The sequence below is a fragment of the Balaenoptera acutorostrata genome, chromosome 1 (genome assembly GCF_949987535.1).
Source record: "Balaenoptera acutorostrata chromosome 1, mBalAcu1.1, whole genome shotgun sequence".
Classification (NCBI taxonomy): Eukaryota; Metazoa; Chordata; class Mammalia; order Artiodactyla; family Balaenopteridae; genus Balaenoptera; species Balaenoptera acutorostrata.
The window spans coordinates 141,586,144-141,602,365 of record NC_080064.1 but is presented as its reverse complement, the minus strand read 5'-3'; the positions used below and the strand labels follow the sequence as shown (position 1 = coordinate 141,602,365).

The following is a 16,222-nucleotide window of genomic DNA, read 5'->3' as shown; positions in this document are numbered from 1 at the left end:
CAAGTTTATGTAAGCTCCTCTGTTACCATTATCAGTGGTTTTTCATTTAGTTGCTTAAAGGAATACCTTTTGATCCACAGTGTATGCCAATTGTGCTTTCTCCTTCTTTGGGCATTATACATTTTTTGTTGCTGTTCTACCTGAAGAACTAAAATCTTGTGTTTGTTCTCAATTAACGTCCACTGTTTTTGCTTTTTAATAAGTCATTTTTGTTTATCTTCTCAATGTCCACTGTTTTTGTTTTTTAATAAGTCATTTTTGTCTAAAAAGTCTTGTATATGTTTTTCCAAATGTCTTTTAAGTTTGCGCAGTTTTTATTAAGTTTTGCTGGCAGTTTTTACTAAAGAAAGCAAAACATTCTTGTTTTTGTTTATATAACCTTGGTATTTTTGAGGTCATTTTTACGTTTGTGGAGTCGCCTGTACATCAGAGTTTTCACTTGTGAGGTGTTCGTGTTATGGAAATTTATTGCAGAAGTGATGTTGGGTTAATTTAGTAGTGAAAGGTTTTGCAGTGAACGGCAGAACAGAGAGAGAGGTGAGGAGACCTGAGTTCTAGGCTCAGCTGAGGCCTTAATAAATTTTCAGAGTGGCAAGTCATTTAGCCTCTCTGGAATCTCAGTTTTATTTATCAATTAAATGATCCTCACTAACATTCTCCAACTTTGTTTAAACTTTCAAACGCAGTCAGAACTATAGCACCGCCTCCCCAAAATCCAGCCTCTTCAAACCCAAGAATTGTCTGTAGTCAGTTATAAGTCAAGATAGAAATGGCTTTGGATAATCAAAAAGGGTGAGTCATACTCTGTGGTTACAAATGACACTGGGATGTGAGTCCTCTGAGTGGGAAGCACTGGGATTTATAGTGTGCCGTTCACTCAGCTTGGAAGATGGCATAAAATGGGAACAGGAGCATAAGCAGCCGGGACTGTTGTTGTTCTTTTGGCAGGTGAACCGTTTTTTATCGGTACTAACTGCTGACTTGACTGCTTGTTCTAAACTTCTTGTATTAGAAATAAGATGCAGAAATTCCCTGGCGGTCCAGTGGTTAGGACTCCACGCTGTCACTGCCAAGGGCCCGGGTTCGATCCCTGGTCGGGGAACTACCCACAAGCTGCGCAGCATGGCCAAAACAACAACAAATAACTGTTTTTTGTTTTTTGTTTTTTTTAAAAAGATGAGTAATTATGTTTTTGGCATGACAGGTTGTTAAAAAATGCTCAAAACTGGTTAGTGACATAGTTTAAAATTCCATATCCTAATAAGAAGGTAATCTGTGGTATGGTATCTGGCAACTTTTACACTGCATAAAAGAAGTGCCATCCTGAAAGTGAAAGCCGTAGCTCTTTACCATCTGCCGTGGCCCCAGACAGGATGCGCACCACACAGCTGTTGAGTTCACTGACCATCGGAGCTAACATAACACCCACACACACATACTTTATTAAACAGAACATTTTAAAACTGGAACTTTAAACCGTGTATTTCATTAAAGTAATGCGTGCTCATTTTAGAGGAAATTGGAAAAATTTTACGAGAGGAAAAAATAGAAGAAGAAACCTAAACTCAAAATAAGAAACATAAACACAAAACTTTGTTGTGTTTTTTACATAGTTGTGATCATCCTGTTATGCAGTCATAAGCATTTTTTATTTTAATTTTTAAAATTAAAAGTAATTCATACTATTTTTAAAATGCAGATAGGGCTTCCCTGGTGGCGCAGTGGTTGAGAGTCTGCCTGCCAATGCAGGGGACACGGGTTCGAGCCCTGGTCTGGGAAGATCCCACATGCCACGGAGCAGCTGGGCCCGTGAGCCACAATTGCTGAGCCTGCGCGTCTGGAGCCTGTGCCCCGCGACGGGAGGGGCCGCGATAGAGAAAGGCCCGCGCACCGCGATGAAGAGCGGTCCCCGCACCGCGATGAAGAGTGGCCCCCCGCTTGCCGCAACTGGAGAAAGCCCTCGCACGAACCGAAGACCCAACACAGCCAAAAATAAATAAATAAATAAATAAATAAATAAATAAGAAAATCCTTAAAAAAAAAAAATGCAGATAATTTTGATTAAGAAAGGTGAAATGCTCCTCCATTCTGTAATTCCACTCCCTAAAAAAAAAAAAATCACAATTTTAAGTATTTTTTCTAGCCATTTTATAGACATTGAAGTACATTTTTAAAAGAAATGACATTAGTCTGTAATTTTTTTCTATGAAAAAATATTGTGGACATAGTCTTATATCAATACAGATATATCTAGACCAGTGCTGTCCAATAGAAATACTAAAATGCAAGCTATCTTTAATTTTCTAGTAGTCATATTTTAAAAGTAAAAAGAAACAGGTGAACTTAATGTATTTTTTAACTTAGTATATCCAGAAGATTATTATTTAAACATATAATCAATATAAAAGTAATAGAGATTTTTTTTGTTAAATTTTTAAAACTTTTTTTTTACTAAAACTTCTAAGTCTGGCATATATTTTACGCTTAAGGATATCTCAATTCAGAAGTGAACTTTTCATTGGGGATACTTCATCTGCATTTAGAGTTTATAGTACAGTTGAAAAGGTTGATTTGCATACCCAGTATTTTCCAGACATGTGAAAGTTTTCCAGTAATTGAATTTAAATCTAAATTAATTAAAATGAAATAAAATTAAAAATTTAATTCCTCAGTTGCACTGACTCCATTTCATGATCTCAATAAGTAACCATAATTGGCTAATAGCTATTGGATAGAGTAGATTTAGATTATCCTTTTTAATGGTTGCATACTTTATCAATCCCCACAATGACCCTATAAAATATTATACAGAAGAAACAGGCACTTAGAAAAATTGAGTAATTTGCGCAAATTTGCATAGTTACTAAAAAGCATAACTAAGCTTGAACCCAGGTCTTTGACATGAAAGACTATGCTCTTAACCTCTTCTCTCACCTGGTTCTATTATGATCTGTTTGATCATTTACCCTATTGGTAGATATTAGGTGGTGGTTAATTTTTGGCAATTGCAAACCATACTTCAGGAACCATCTTTGTGAGCATATCCTGAATATTTAAGTACTAAAAAGTTCAATGAAAATGCACATTTAAAACATGGGTTAATATTTTCAAAGTATCCTGCAAAGAGACCTTATCAATGATATTTCTAAAAGCAGAGTGCAGATTCCGTGTTCCTTAATACCTATATCAGCACTAAGTAGTGTTCATCTTTTTCATCTTTCCCAATCTAACTGGGAAAAATCTCTCTTAACTTGCACTTCTTTGATTATTAATGGGTTAGTGCATCTTCTCATGTTTGATCATTTGTGTTTTTCTATGAATTGTCTGTTCACCGAACTCTCTTCCTAAGTGTAATGTCTAGTACATGATATTACATTGTGTATAGGTTTACTATAAGTTACTATTCTCTTGTTTGGATATGATGCTTATTTCTACTTTTCTTTCATATTGTAAATAACACTGCAGTGTACATCTTTGCATATCTGTTTCAGTATATATTTTCTATCATTTCCTTAAAATAAATGCTATTAGAATTACTGGGTCAAGGCAGTGGATATTTGTTACAAATATCAAAGCTCTTAATACAAAATGCCAAATTTATCTTCAAAGGGTTGGTCCAGTTTACCTTTCAGCCATTGTTCAAGAGCAGTAGTTTTTTTTTAACATTTTTATTAAGTTATAATAGTACAGAAAAGTGCATGCACCCCAATTATACAGCTTGAAGAGTTTATAAACTGATCACAACCATGGAAGCAGACCCAGAAGCATTCCAGAGCATTCCCAGCACCCCCCAGAAGCCCCCTTGTGTGCTTTTACAGTCATTACTGCCCCCCTCACTGTCCTACCTTCTAATAGCAGAAACACATTCTACAGATAGTGTTCAGAGTTCAACTGGAACTTCAAAGTCACTTTTTCCATACATGTGTGCTGATATTTTTATTATGCAAGTAATGTTCATTATTTTTAAAAAGGCTACTGTAAAATGTATTAAATGCATTTTAAAAAAGCATATATTATCCCACCAGTGAACAATTCAGATATTTGCTTTGTGTAGTTATTAATATATATTAAATAAATGGGATTGTACTATTCATATTGTTTGATTGAATATCAGAATGTCATCTTAAACTCCAATTAAATTGATAATTAGAAAAGGAATCCTGCAGTCCAGGAGATAATAGCATAATGGTCTCCTTTGAAGGTTTCTAGAATTTTTGGGGATCAGAGCTTCTCAAACAGCTTCTCACCTGGGAGGCTTGTTAAACTGTTCCTTAGAGTCTGACTTAGTAGGGCTGGGTGGGGTCCAGGAACCTGCATTTTTAACAGCACCTGCAGGTGACTGACTCAGGTAAATCTCAAACATTTAAGAAACATGGCTTATATCACTAAGTTTCCCTTGTTTTAAACGTACCAATACCTCCATTTTTATGGTGAATACTTTTTTTACTAAGCAGATTTTTCTCAGTTTCTGTGGGTGGCATTCTTATATATATATATATTTTTTTTTTTTTTTTCTTTTGAGGTTTGTGAACAGATAAAATAGGTAAAGAATCCTAGAATTTATGGGTCAACTGGATCCCAGGTAGAGCACCCTCAGAAATCCAGTGGGTGAATGACACCCTACTTGCCCAGTGTCATTTCCAAGGGCTCACGTACCCTCTTGTTGAAGGCCCCCCAACATCAGGGCACTTGTTCCTAGAGGCACCCTTTCCCATCGTGCGTAGCACTTTAATGTGTGGCGGTAAAATGATCTCTTTACTTCTGCTTTGCTTAATTGCCAGCATTTTCCCCACAGAATAACCAAAGTGATCTTTTAAAACATGAACCAGAATACTCCATGGCCCTGCTCAAAATATTTTAGGGGCTTTTCATTGCCTTAGAGCAGGGGCCTGCAGTCTATGGCCTATGAGATCTAAGAATGGTTTTACATTTTTTAAAGGGTGGTTAAAAAAAAAAAAAGGTGACAGAGGCTGAATATTTAATATCTACTCCTCTACAGAAAAAGTTTGCCAACCGCTGCCTCAGAATAAAATCTAAGCAGCCTGAAGGCCCTGTGTGTTTTGGCCAGCCTTGTGTTACATCCTCCCTCCGACACCCAGCACACAGTGGTTCCTTCAGACAATCGGGCCTTCCTTCTCAGAAGCTGAAGCATTGAGCCTTTCCTGCCTCCAGGCTTTTGTGCTTGCTGTTTCCTCTGCCTGGAATTCTCCGCCCTTGCTCTTTCTGTGGTGGGCTCGTTCTTGGCCCTCAGGTCTCGACCAAGTGTCACCCCCATCTTTCTAAAGTGGCGTTCACCCACTGGATTTCAGCCCCGTTGACTCCCTCCCTTCCCAAAATGCTGGTCACCCTGTTGAAGTGTGTGTGTGACTGCTGTTTGCCTCTTGTCCACCATGATGTGAGCTCCGTCAGGCAAGGACACCGTGTATCGTCACCGCTGTGCTCGGGCACACACTGGGCATCAGTCGGTATTTGCTGAGCGAGGGATCAGGCAGTTTGAAGGTTGCAGCAAGGTGGTCGTCATTCAGACTTCTCATAGTAGGAATCAGGAAAGCTGTGGCACTGTCTCATCTACCATTCACTTGTCGTGGGTCTTGGAAGAAGTTTTTTAGAACCTAATACTTCAACATTTGCACTCTAAAATAGCCTACTTGCCAACAGGAAATTATAAAGTATTTTGGCATCCTTTTTTTTTTTTTCAAGAAAAATTGTATTATAATAATCATGTACTCAGCTGAAATCATTTTAAAGTATATTGGGTTGTAGTTAAATATGATGCAGATGGCTCATATTTAATAAAGTGTTTTTTTTTTATTTTATTTTTAAAATTTTTGGCTGCGTTGGGTCTTCGTTGCTGCGCGCGGGCTTTCTCTAGTTGCAGTGAGCGGGGACTACTCTTCGTTGTGGTTCGCGGGCTTCTCATTGTGGTGGCTCCTCTTGTTGTGGAGCATGGGCTCTAGGTGCACGGCTTCAGTAGTTGCGGCACACGGGCTCAGTAGTTGTGGCTCACGGGCTCTAGAGCACAGGCTCAGTAGTTGTGGCACTCGGGCTTAGTTGCTCCGCAGCATGTGGGATCTTCCTCGACCAGGGCTTGAACCTGTGTCCCCTGTATTGGCAGGTGGATTCTTAACCACTGCACCACCAGGGAATCCCCAAGTGTTTTGTTTTAGACTAATTCATTTTTCTTTCCATACAAAATTATTTTTGATACCACTCTGGAAAATACTGGTGTTAGAAATAGTCTATACTTCACATGAACGCAACTCAAATAAAATAAGTGACCAGTTTATCACTATTTGAAAATATTCTCTGGTGTGTAATGGTAAATATACTTTATCATAAAGCACGTGGTTTTTTTTACATGTATTATACTTAAAGATGCTAGCCCCTGAACACAGCTTTTGTGTGTATACCTCAGGGTTGCCATTTACTGGCTATGTGACCTTGAGAAAGTATCTTAGTCTTTCTAGATCTTAGTCTCCTCAATTGTAAAATGAAGGTAATACCAGCTTCACAGGGGCATTGTGGAAAGTCAGTGATCATATGTGTACATGTTTAACAGTGTTTCCGGCCTATGGTAGGTACCCAGGAAATACTTTCTCTTTCCTCATGTTTAAATTTAGTATCCAGGTTACTTCTTTTTAAGGGCATGTCCTTCTCTTTATTTCCTTTATTTTTGAGACTGAAAATAGAAGTCAAAGAATGCTGTATTTTTGTTTAAAAATTAATAATAAATTATGCATATTTTGCTAGTGTGCAAAATACTAACCATGATTTTGTTTAAGGATGTTCATTTGTTTTCTGGTCTTCTACTTATCTCATTAGGACATGAAGGATCAGATGTCAACCTCATCTGTGCAGGCATTAGCTGAAAGGAAAAATAGACAGGTGAGTAAACATCAGAATATACAGTATCAATCAAAGAAAATTCAGAGATATTTGGAATTTAAAAATTCTGACTTTGTGTATCATGTATTCAAGCAGAAGACCTTGTGTGCTGAGCCCGTAGTGATGCTGGCAGGCAGCCTCGCCTCCGCTCCCCTCCCTCACACCCTCTGGTTCCCTCCTCTGGGCTCCCGTTGCACCCCCTGCGTACCTTAGAGCCTTTGCCACAGGCCATTTATTCTGCACCTGTTGCACATATTCCATGTGCCAGGCGCTCTGTTAAGAGCTGTAATTGCTTACTTTCTCTGCTGGACCTCAAGCTCCTTTGTGAATTAGGAGGGATGGTGTCATGGTCTTTTTTCTTTCTTTTTTTTTTTTTCTTTTTATTTCTAGCTGCTATTACATTGCCTATGCATAGAACTCACATTTATACTCACATAAATACTAGACATTTAATGATTGAAATTTTATGTAAAGCATTTGAGGAAACTTAAATGTGTGTTAATTTAATGTGTGTTAAATCTTTCACCATTTTAAGTATCTTTTGGTTTTTTGATGTGAGGTCCAGTTTTTTTTTTTTTAATAAATTTATTTATTTTATTTATTTTTGGCTGTGTTGGGTCTTCGTTTCTGTGCAAGGGCTTTCTCCAGTTGCGGCGAGTGGGGGCCACTCTTCATCGCGGTGCGCAGGCCTCTCACTGTCGTGGCCTCTCTTGTTGCGGAGCACAGGCTCCAGACGTGCAGGCTCAGTAATTGTGGCTCACGGGCCTAGCCGCTCTGCGACATGTGGGATCTTCCCGGACCGGGGCACGAACCTGTGTCCCCTGCATTGGCAGGCGGATTCCTTACCACTGCGCCACCAGGGAAGCCCTGAGATCCAGTTTTTATAAGTTATGACAAATAAATTATGAAACCTAATTTCAGAAACCAAAGCCCAGATATTGACACATCAAAAATAAAAGCGACAAGAGACCCAGTCCTTGAATTTAGTAGACTGTTAACTCAAGAAATCAGCTCGGCATTTTTAAGTAACTAGGAATCAGTAGTTTATGATGTAAATGCTCACTTTATACCTGTAGGTGTTTCTTGACCCACTTAATTTTGAAAACAAGTATTATAAAAGCTTGAAAAGGGGACAGTACTCTCTAAATATCACCTAACTTAATCCTGTTTCCTTTCCCTGCATCTCGTTTTCCAAGTCATTGTTTTTTTCTTCCCACTTACCCTCCTTGCTCTTCTCAGTGCAGCTAGGAAAGCCATTAGCTAGTCACCCCGTCTGGCACTAACTCTTAGCAGAAGCTAGTGACGGCCGCAGGCTGGCCAAGTTTTGGAGTCCCCTTTTCGTTTCTGCTTCAGCTTACAGAAGTTGAGTGACAGTACCTGAAGTATCACTAGTTTTGACAGTGAATAGTAACACCTATCCTCTATTACTTCTACTTGAATTTTTATTCTCTAGATAGTATATTTGAACTAACATAAATAAAATGTGTGTTTATACGTAGCCTTTCCAGGTATGGCTGGGAATTTTGTTTTTGGCGGTGAGTAGAATGTCTCCGAGTCACAGGGTTTCAAGGAAAAGCGGGGCCAGGGTTCTCTAAGCACTCACACAGGCGCAGTCCGCCTCGATGCTTCATCTAGCACCAGGTGCTCCTTGCTTAGCCAGGACCTCCTGCTCTGGCACCTGCACACAGGCTGGTCCTTGGTGCTCCCGGCCCTCTGTCTTCTTTCCCACTAACTAGACTCCTGGAGGTCAGACTGAGGAAATCTAAACTGCTTCACAGTAAAGCACAGATGACTCTTAGCAGCATGACATATGTCCGTCCACCCAAGAGTAGACCATAGGTAAGCTAGAAAAAATAGCCCTGACTGTAACCCTGGGAGCTCCAGTTCTCTGCCTATAGCCTAAGGATGCACTGTAGCCTTTCTCTGACCTTGAAAAAATTATCACTAGGCCCCAGTGTCCTCCATAGAGTCCTTCGAGTCTTCGCATCAGAACGAGCAGGACCTTTTAAATCTTGACAGCCCTGCAACCAGTTTGGAGCAGAGCCATCCCCAAAAAGCCTTGGGTCTGCCTTATACCGGAGACAGTTACCATCCAGACTCTTGACTGAGGCCCTGGGCTGCTGGAAGCTCTCAGGCCTCCTGATTTTCTTCTCATAACTGCCTCAGAACTTAAGATGCATCCTGAGCTTCCCTGAACTTAGCCTCACGTGTGGCCATTTGACTGAATTCACATCTGAAAGTCAGGTGAGGCTAATGTCAACACTGAGGGGCTATTGGAGGGCTTTTCAGACAGAACCAAGTAGTCAGGTAGGCTTTTAACAGTTCCAGAGCTAAAAAGTACCTGGTAAGAAGATCTGACAGCTCTACAAGGAAGAAGAATCCTATTTGCCAGATTCTTCTGATTCTTTGTGCAGGGCTGGTTTGAGCAGTACTTTGGCCATGTCAGAAAGGCTTGTGGGCATTCCAGGCAGGGCCACCTCACATTGCTGGCTGGCCTCTTCAAGGAAGGAAGACATTCGCAAACTTATCCTTTTCTGGCTACAAACTTCCTCAAATTCATACTGAGAAACCTGACCCTGGCGTCTGGGGGCCCAGGTCAAGAACTGACTTCAGGGCCAATGCTTGCCTGGGTCATCAGGGTCACGCACCCACTGTGGCCATGCTGCCTGGTGAAGCAACCCCCAGTTCTGTTTGTGAAACCTGTAGCCTTTTAGTTCACCTGAAGGGCACTGGGATTTATCTGTGGGTTACATTGAATACACATTGATGGTTCTTGTGCCTTCTGTGTGTGAGGGGCTGTGACTTAGCTTCTTGTCATTTTAGGGAACTCTCTCCTCCCCCTTCCAAAAAACCAAAACTTCCCTGGGTCATACTTAAATAGAAATGACTCCAGCTGTCTGGAATCAGTTAGACTAGAACCTGCAACAGGTCTCTGGTGAACTTCCAAGGGTGCTAGGAAGAGCTGGCCCACAGAGACCAAGTGCCTTTAGATCCACAAAGCAGTACACAGATGGGCGTTTGTTGATTTCAAGTTGACATTTATTGGCATTTTAATGGGACAGAGCCCATTTGTGAGTCCCGTTGGGACAGCTTGGAAATAGAGAGTACCCTTCCTGGCATTCCTTAAATTGTATCCCACAGGCACTACCCTACACCACTACATAAAAGGCTGACCCCAGGGAGGCCAGCTTATGAGCACTGGGAGAACTCTTTATATCATGGTGATGGGGTATTTGTGCAGAGGTAGTAATGGTTTGTTTCTTCTGCCCCCTGCCCGACTCTCGCAGGCCCTGCTAGGAGACAGTGGCGGACAGAACTGGAGCACTGGAACGATGGATAAATATGGGCGCCTTGACCGGGAGCTCCAGTTGGCCAACTCCCATTTCATCGAGGAGCAACAGGCGCAGCAGCAGGTACCGGAGAACCACCAGCCGAGGACAGGGAGGTGGGAGGCCAGGTGCCTCCCTCCCCGCTCCTCTGCACCCGCCCCGCCCCGGGGGCTTTGTTGCTAATGACGGGCAGGATGGACCAGAGCTCGCCCTGCAGCTGCCTGAGTCTACCTGTGTGATGACTGCGTATAGAAAGGCTGTTTAAAACGTCCTTCAGAGCATGACAGTTTCCAGAGAACCAATCTTGATTCGATTTCTTAGGACAAGCAGACCAGACACCCGAACCTGACAGAGGAGGCCATTGATTTAAAAACACAGCAGCCTCTTCCCCAGCCTCCACTTCTGTGCTCGGCTTTGTGTTCATTTCAACAAAGGCACTTCGAGAAAAATTGAGTCCTTGTTTTTTCATTGAAATTTTTGGTTCCGTTATATATAAAAATGATTGCTTTGGTGGAGGTTAAGGGGTAGAAGGAAGGTGAGGTTGTTTACACTTGTATTGTTGCTTTTGATATGTAGTTGTATTAATAAAAGGAAGCTAATAATAAAGTATCTGGGGATTTGAGGATTATCTGTCCATCAAAACTACTGATTCTTAAATACTGTGTTTTATGTATTCATGTAGGTTATGTGTTCTTTTGTTCTTTTTCTATTAGCATGTCTGCCTAACCACTTGTCTACTTACATTGCTATTAACCAAGCACACTTTTTTTTTTTTAATAAAAAGTGAGGCGACTACAACACAATTAAAAGTAACTATGGCTCTGAAGTTGTCTGCTTGCTGCCACAGAGCCTCCTCTAGTTGTCCTTGAGGAGGGAGCAAAGGACTCTGTGTGCGTAGTTTTCCCACGTCTAGAGATCTGCCAGACTTCCTCTTGTAGTTAAGCTGTGGCCGGCTGTTGTGGATTGAGACCTTGACCCTGGCAGCGGGCTTCCTCTTCCCAAGCATCCGCATGTGTCTGTGGTCACTGCACAGGTGCTTTGGGCCATTGTCTGTCCCTTGTTGGACTTCAGCCAACCAGGGTAAATCTCTCTGGGTGGTTTCAAGCCCCGCTGACTGTTCACAAGTTGGATCCGCAGGGGAGATCAGTAGCTTTACAACCCAGCCCTTTGAGCAGCGTGTTCTCCGAGGCAACGGTCTGGTCCTTTGATTTCTGGGCTTTGCTTCTGAATGTGAATTGTCCCGAGCTGGCAAAGAAGCTAGCAGCTGCTAGAGTGCTGGGCTTGGAACCAGGTAAGATGGATTTTAATTGCTTATTTCCCATTTCTCTGGCACCAGCTGATCGTGGAACAGCAGGATGAGCAGTTGGAGCTGGTCTCTGGCAGCATCGGGGTGCTGAAGAACATGTCCCAGCGCATCGGAGGGGAGCTGGAGGAGCAGGCAGTGTGAGTACCGAGATGCCCCTCTCGCTGCAGAGAAATGGCGGGAAAAGCCCTCTTACAGGACCCGTAAAGAGCCTGACAGTTACACGGCTAGTAAAACCAAAAGCTATTTTGTCTATACCCGCACCTTTATTCTGTTTTACAGAATGGCCTCTCCAAAAGAAGCGAATCTGTCAGATACAATTTTCAACAGGGTTTAGGCAAAGTTATTAATATTTTTAAACACCTGCAAAAACAGGAACAAATTCCTCCAAACAGGTATTTGAAGTATTGTTATGAATGGGAATGTGAAACTGATATAGCTGTGTAAGCTCTGTGGAGATTTTTGTCCCAAAGAGGATAGGACGTGGGCTAACTTAACATCCCGTGCCTCTCCCACTACATTCAACAGGACTTTCTGCTCTGTATCTTAAATTTTAATTTTATGGGGAAAAAAGTATCAGTTTAATTCCAACCGATAAAAAACTCTTCCCCCCACAAAAAGAAAAAGAAGAAAACGCAAGAAAATATAACTGGATTTGTTTTTCCTTCAGAACAATCTCTTTGTGCACTCCTGAAGTATGACACCAAAAACAGCATTCTTAAACGCTACCATGTAATACCTTTACCATTTCACAAATATTTTTTCTGAAAAAAAATAATCGTTCCACTAGGATATTTCAGGAACTCCCCTACCTCGATTTTGTGTTCAACGTTATGGATTCATTCGTTACAGATTCAAACTGGGCATCTTGTTCTACTGGATGGCCCCTGGGTGTCCGCAGAGGAGCCAAGAGAATAGGCAGTGTCCCTGCCATCAGAGTTGACTGGTCACTGGGTGGAAGAGACGTTGCACAAACGGTGCACGCCATTGAGTGATGACAAGTGGGGGGCTGGGCTGCCGCGGTCGGGGATGCGTGGGGCCTTGAGGGCCCTAGTGGCCTACACTGCAGACCTGACTCAGTCTAAGGTCCCTGAGAAGAGAAGAGAGGTCCAACTGGGACCAGAAGGATGAGTAGAAGGTAGCCAGGTGGGGTAAGACTGGGTGGGAGGAGCGGGGGGAGAGGGGAGGGCCTACCGGAAGGAAGAAAGAGCCCTGTGACGATTTCAGGGTGAAAAAGTGCACGGAGCAGAGAGGCTTCGTGTGTCTAGAGCATGGGGATTGAGAGGGAGGTTGCAGAAGTCAAGTCAGGGAGGCAGAGAACAGATCAGGGAAGGCCCTAGAAGCCATGTTAAGGAGTTCGGACTTTTTGTTCAAAGGGCAGTGGGGAACACAGCCCCCAGCGAAGGTTGTGTTAGTAATGCCGTGGTCAGGTTTATGTTTTGGGGGAAGCCCATCGTTCCGTGGTTTAGATGATGAACCACGGTGGAAAAGACTGGAAGCAGGGAGACCAGGTCGGAAGCTGGCAGAACAAGAATCTAGGCATGCAGTTTAATTTGTCTAAAATGCATTCTTACCCCCAAATGTATTGTGGGGATGGGAAAGGACTAATTACTTGAGCAGTTTCCCTGGTTGGGTAGAGGTAGAGCCTGGCAGACTTCCAGTTACAGATGGTGAACTGAACACAACCTCTTATCTCTGCCCCTTCTCTAAAGTCCACTAGAACAGGAACAGAGGGAATTTTTTTTTAACGGCATAAAATCTATGGGGACATAGAGCTTGGAATAAGAAGCAATGCCCTTAACATTTTAGATCCTGCAAAATAGATGAATGGCTACTGACTCAACAGACCTGAGAAAGCCAAATCCTCGGCCAGCAGAGGGGAGAGCCAAGGAGCAGTGTGACTCATGCCCCAAACCCCCGAGCTGGGAGAGGAGCGTTTCCTCACTTATGATAGTGTAAACCCTGAATGTTGACCTTATCAAACTGTGACCCAATTATATTGGAAGGAAGGAAGGGGGAAGAGAAGTGGGAAGGATGCTGATGTGGGGAATGGAATGGGAGGAGGGCTAAGCCCTAGCTTTTCATTGTGCGGAGTCAGCAGGATCGGGATACTGAGGTGCCGGCGTGTAGCTTCAAAAACTGGAGAAAGCACCGAGATAATAGTGTGAGGGGCTGAAAGCGGTGGCCCTCGGGGATGCTGAGACAACTGTGTTTTTTTTATAAGAGGCCTTGTAGGTCTGTTTAGCTCTACAAACCGTGTATGTGTATAACTCTAATAAAAATACTAAGTAAATTAAAAGGAAAAAACATGGGTCTTGGACTTAGACCTGTGCTGTCCAGTACGAATAGCCACCAGCCATCAAGTACATGAAATGTGGCCAGTCTGAACTGAGAAGGGCCCTGAGTGTAAATGCATACCAGATTCTGAAGACTTAGTATGAATAAAATGTAAAATTGCATGGCGAAATGATAATTTTTAGGTATATTGGGCTAAATAGATTAAAATTAATCCCCCCCCCTTTTTTAATGTGGCTACTAAAAAATATTAAGTGGCATATGTGACTCACATTGTATTTCTTTTGGACAGCGCTGAGTTGGTTAGAGCTGGGCTAGAGACTTGGTTAGTGGGTGGTTAGTGGGTGTACTTGGGCCGGAGGTTGGATGACTTACCCGTTTTTGTCTTCAGTAAGAAAAGTCCTTCCCAGCACACACAGGTAGCTCAGCATGTGGCCCTGCCTGGATAGGTCTGCCAGCTGCAGGGCCCAGATGCTACCAGGATCTAAAATGAGCTAAAAATGTTGTAATTTGAAAATTCAGGTAAGGGACAAAGGCTTGTTTATTTAGTTGTCAACATGGAGTTTATTTAATGATTGACTTAATGAGGAGTTGGTTGCCGAATCCTGCAGGGCTGTCAGGTGCCTCGTGTGGGCACAGACCCAGACCAGTAGTTCTAGCTGCCCTTGATGCTGCCAGAGGAATAAAGCCTTGTTAATAAGCCCTCCGGTACTAATTGGTGTGTCACATTCTAGCCTCAGAACAATCATATATTAATCTTAAGCTGAAAAGTCTGGAATGCTTAGTAATTTATGAAATAAACACCGTTGGTATAAGTATTTTGGTGTCTTCTTTCCCACCTGCACCTTGGACAGCGAGCAAGTGTGAGCCTTAGGGAGCTGGTTCTCTGTGGGTGTAGAGGGGCCGCGCACACCGTCAGGAACTCAGTCCTGAGGCCGCCAGCTTTATGATAAAGCACAGGGTGCCTGAAAGGAGGTGATTATTTGATCAAAGTGTATTTCTTAACTCACATCGCTGTAAAGTGCTTTGGGTATTACAGGAATCCTGGCAGGGAAGCTGCGCAGATAGGACTGCCCCATTTTACAGATAAGCAAACAGGGTCCCTTGTCCAAGGTAGCAAGTGGCAAAGCCTGGTTGTCTGACTTCACACAGCCTTCTTTCTGCTACACTGCACTGCTGCTGAGTTTATATTATTGTATGGTCAGGTCCACACTGGCCTTGTCTGCAATTCTGAATTCTAGAAAGCTCTAAAAAATTCAAAATTAAAAAAAATTTTTCAGCAAGCTCATGTTACAGAAAAACCTAACCTGAACTGACCGCAGCTATGACTCCTCATGGTTTTCTTTGCAGAAATATTAACTTGTGTGTTTGATTATGGGGACTGTCCCAGACCCTGCTGGGGGCTTGGCTAATACACAGTGTAGGTAACTTACTACTTTTTTAAATTTCCAAAATTCTGAAATCAAAAACATATCTTGTCCTAAGGATGAAAGGCTGGGGGCTTGACCCCAACGTTGCCTGTTTGATGTTTGCTAAAACTAAGGCCCGGCTCCACGGCCAGTGTATCTGGAGACTGTGCTGACCAGCTGCCTCCTGCGTCTGCTTGTCTTTCTAGTATGTTGGATGATTTCTCTCACGAGTTGGAGAGCACTCAGTCTCGGCTGGACAATGTGATGAAGAAACTTGCAAAAGTATCTCACATGACCAGTGGTATGTATGCGCTTTTAAGCTCGAGAATTCTTACTAAATTCTAGACACACAGTCTAGGGGGTCTCTCACAGGTGTGCGCATTCAGATCCCTTTCCTCTGGCACATTTTTGTCATGCTTTGGGGTCAGAGAGTAGAAGACTAGCGCGCGCGCGGGCTTTGTCTTCTGCTTGTGGCCTTCACCTGGGAAGAGTCTTTGTGTTCCGCACCGTGCAAGGCTGATGGTGTCCGATGACGTTCCTTCTGGTGGAGTAACTTTCTTTATAATTACAAAATCCTTCTTTTTCTTTTTTTCCTCTTTCCGTGCCAAAATAGGGAATTCATTTTAAAACAGTAATTAAGAGCCAGTTACTGTTTCTCCCGGACTGACTTTTCACTGAAAGAAAAACCTCTACCATTTCAGAATAAGATGGCCTTGCAGATCTCATTTAAACTGTTTTTAGTTAAATTTGTAGTAAACTATTCCAGCAAATTTGCACCAGGCTGGGGATAAAGAAGCAACATTTTTCAAATTAGTTACTATGTAGGAAGATGTTTTCCAGTGACTATTTTTTTGTTACTACAACCCATCTTCCCTATTATATGAGAAATAATACCTTTTTAAGTCAAAAGAAAATCTTGTATCTTTTTTTCTCTTTATTTGTGGGAGTCTCGGGGTGAAGGGAGGAACTGAGACATTCTTCAAGGTCATGTAAGTGTTCTT

General features: G+C 42.4%; 1 protein-coding gene across 6 annotated transcripts in view; it reads left to right on the top strand.

The window, feature by feature from the left end:
- Positions 1-16,222, top strand: part of STX6 (syntaxin 6) — a 75,653-nt gene that overhangs the window by 20,240 nt on the left and 39,191 nt on the right. For all 6 annotated transcript variants that reach the window (XM_028168016.2, XM_028168017.2, XM_057551574.1 and 3 more), the window contains exons 4-7: positions 6,823-6,885; positions 10,173-10,298; positions 11,551-11,657; positions 15,428-15,522. In XM_028168016.2, the coding sequence (XP_028023817.1) occupies positions 6,823-6,885; positions 10,173-10,298; positions 11,551-11,657; positions 15,428-15,522 (391 nt within the window). The remainder of the gene's footprint in view (positions 1-6,822; positions 6,886-10,172; positions 10,299-11,550; positions 11,658-15,427; positions 15,523-16,222) is intronic.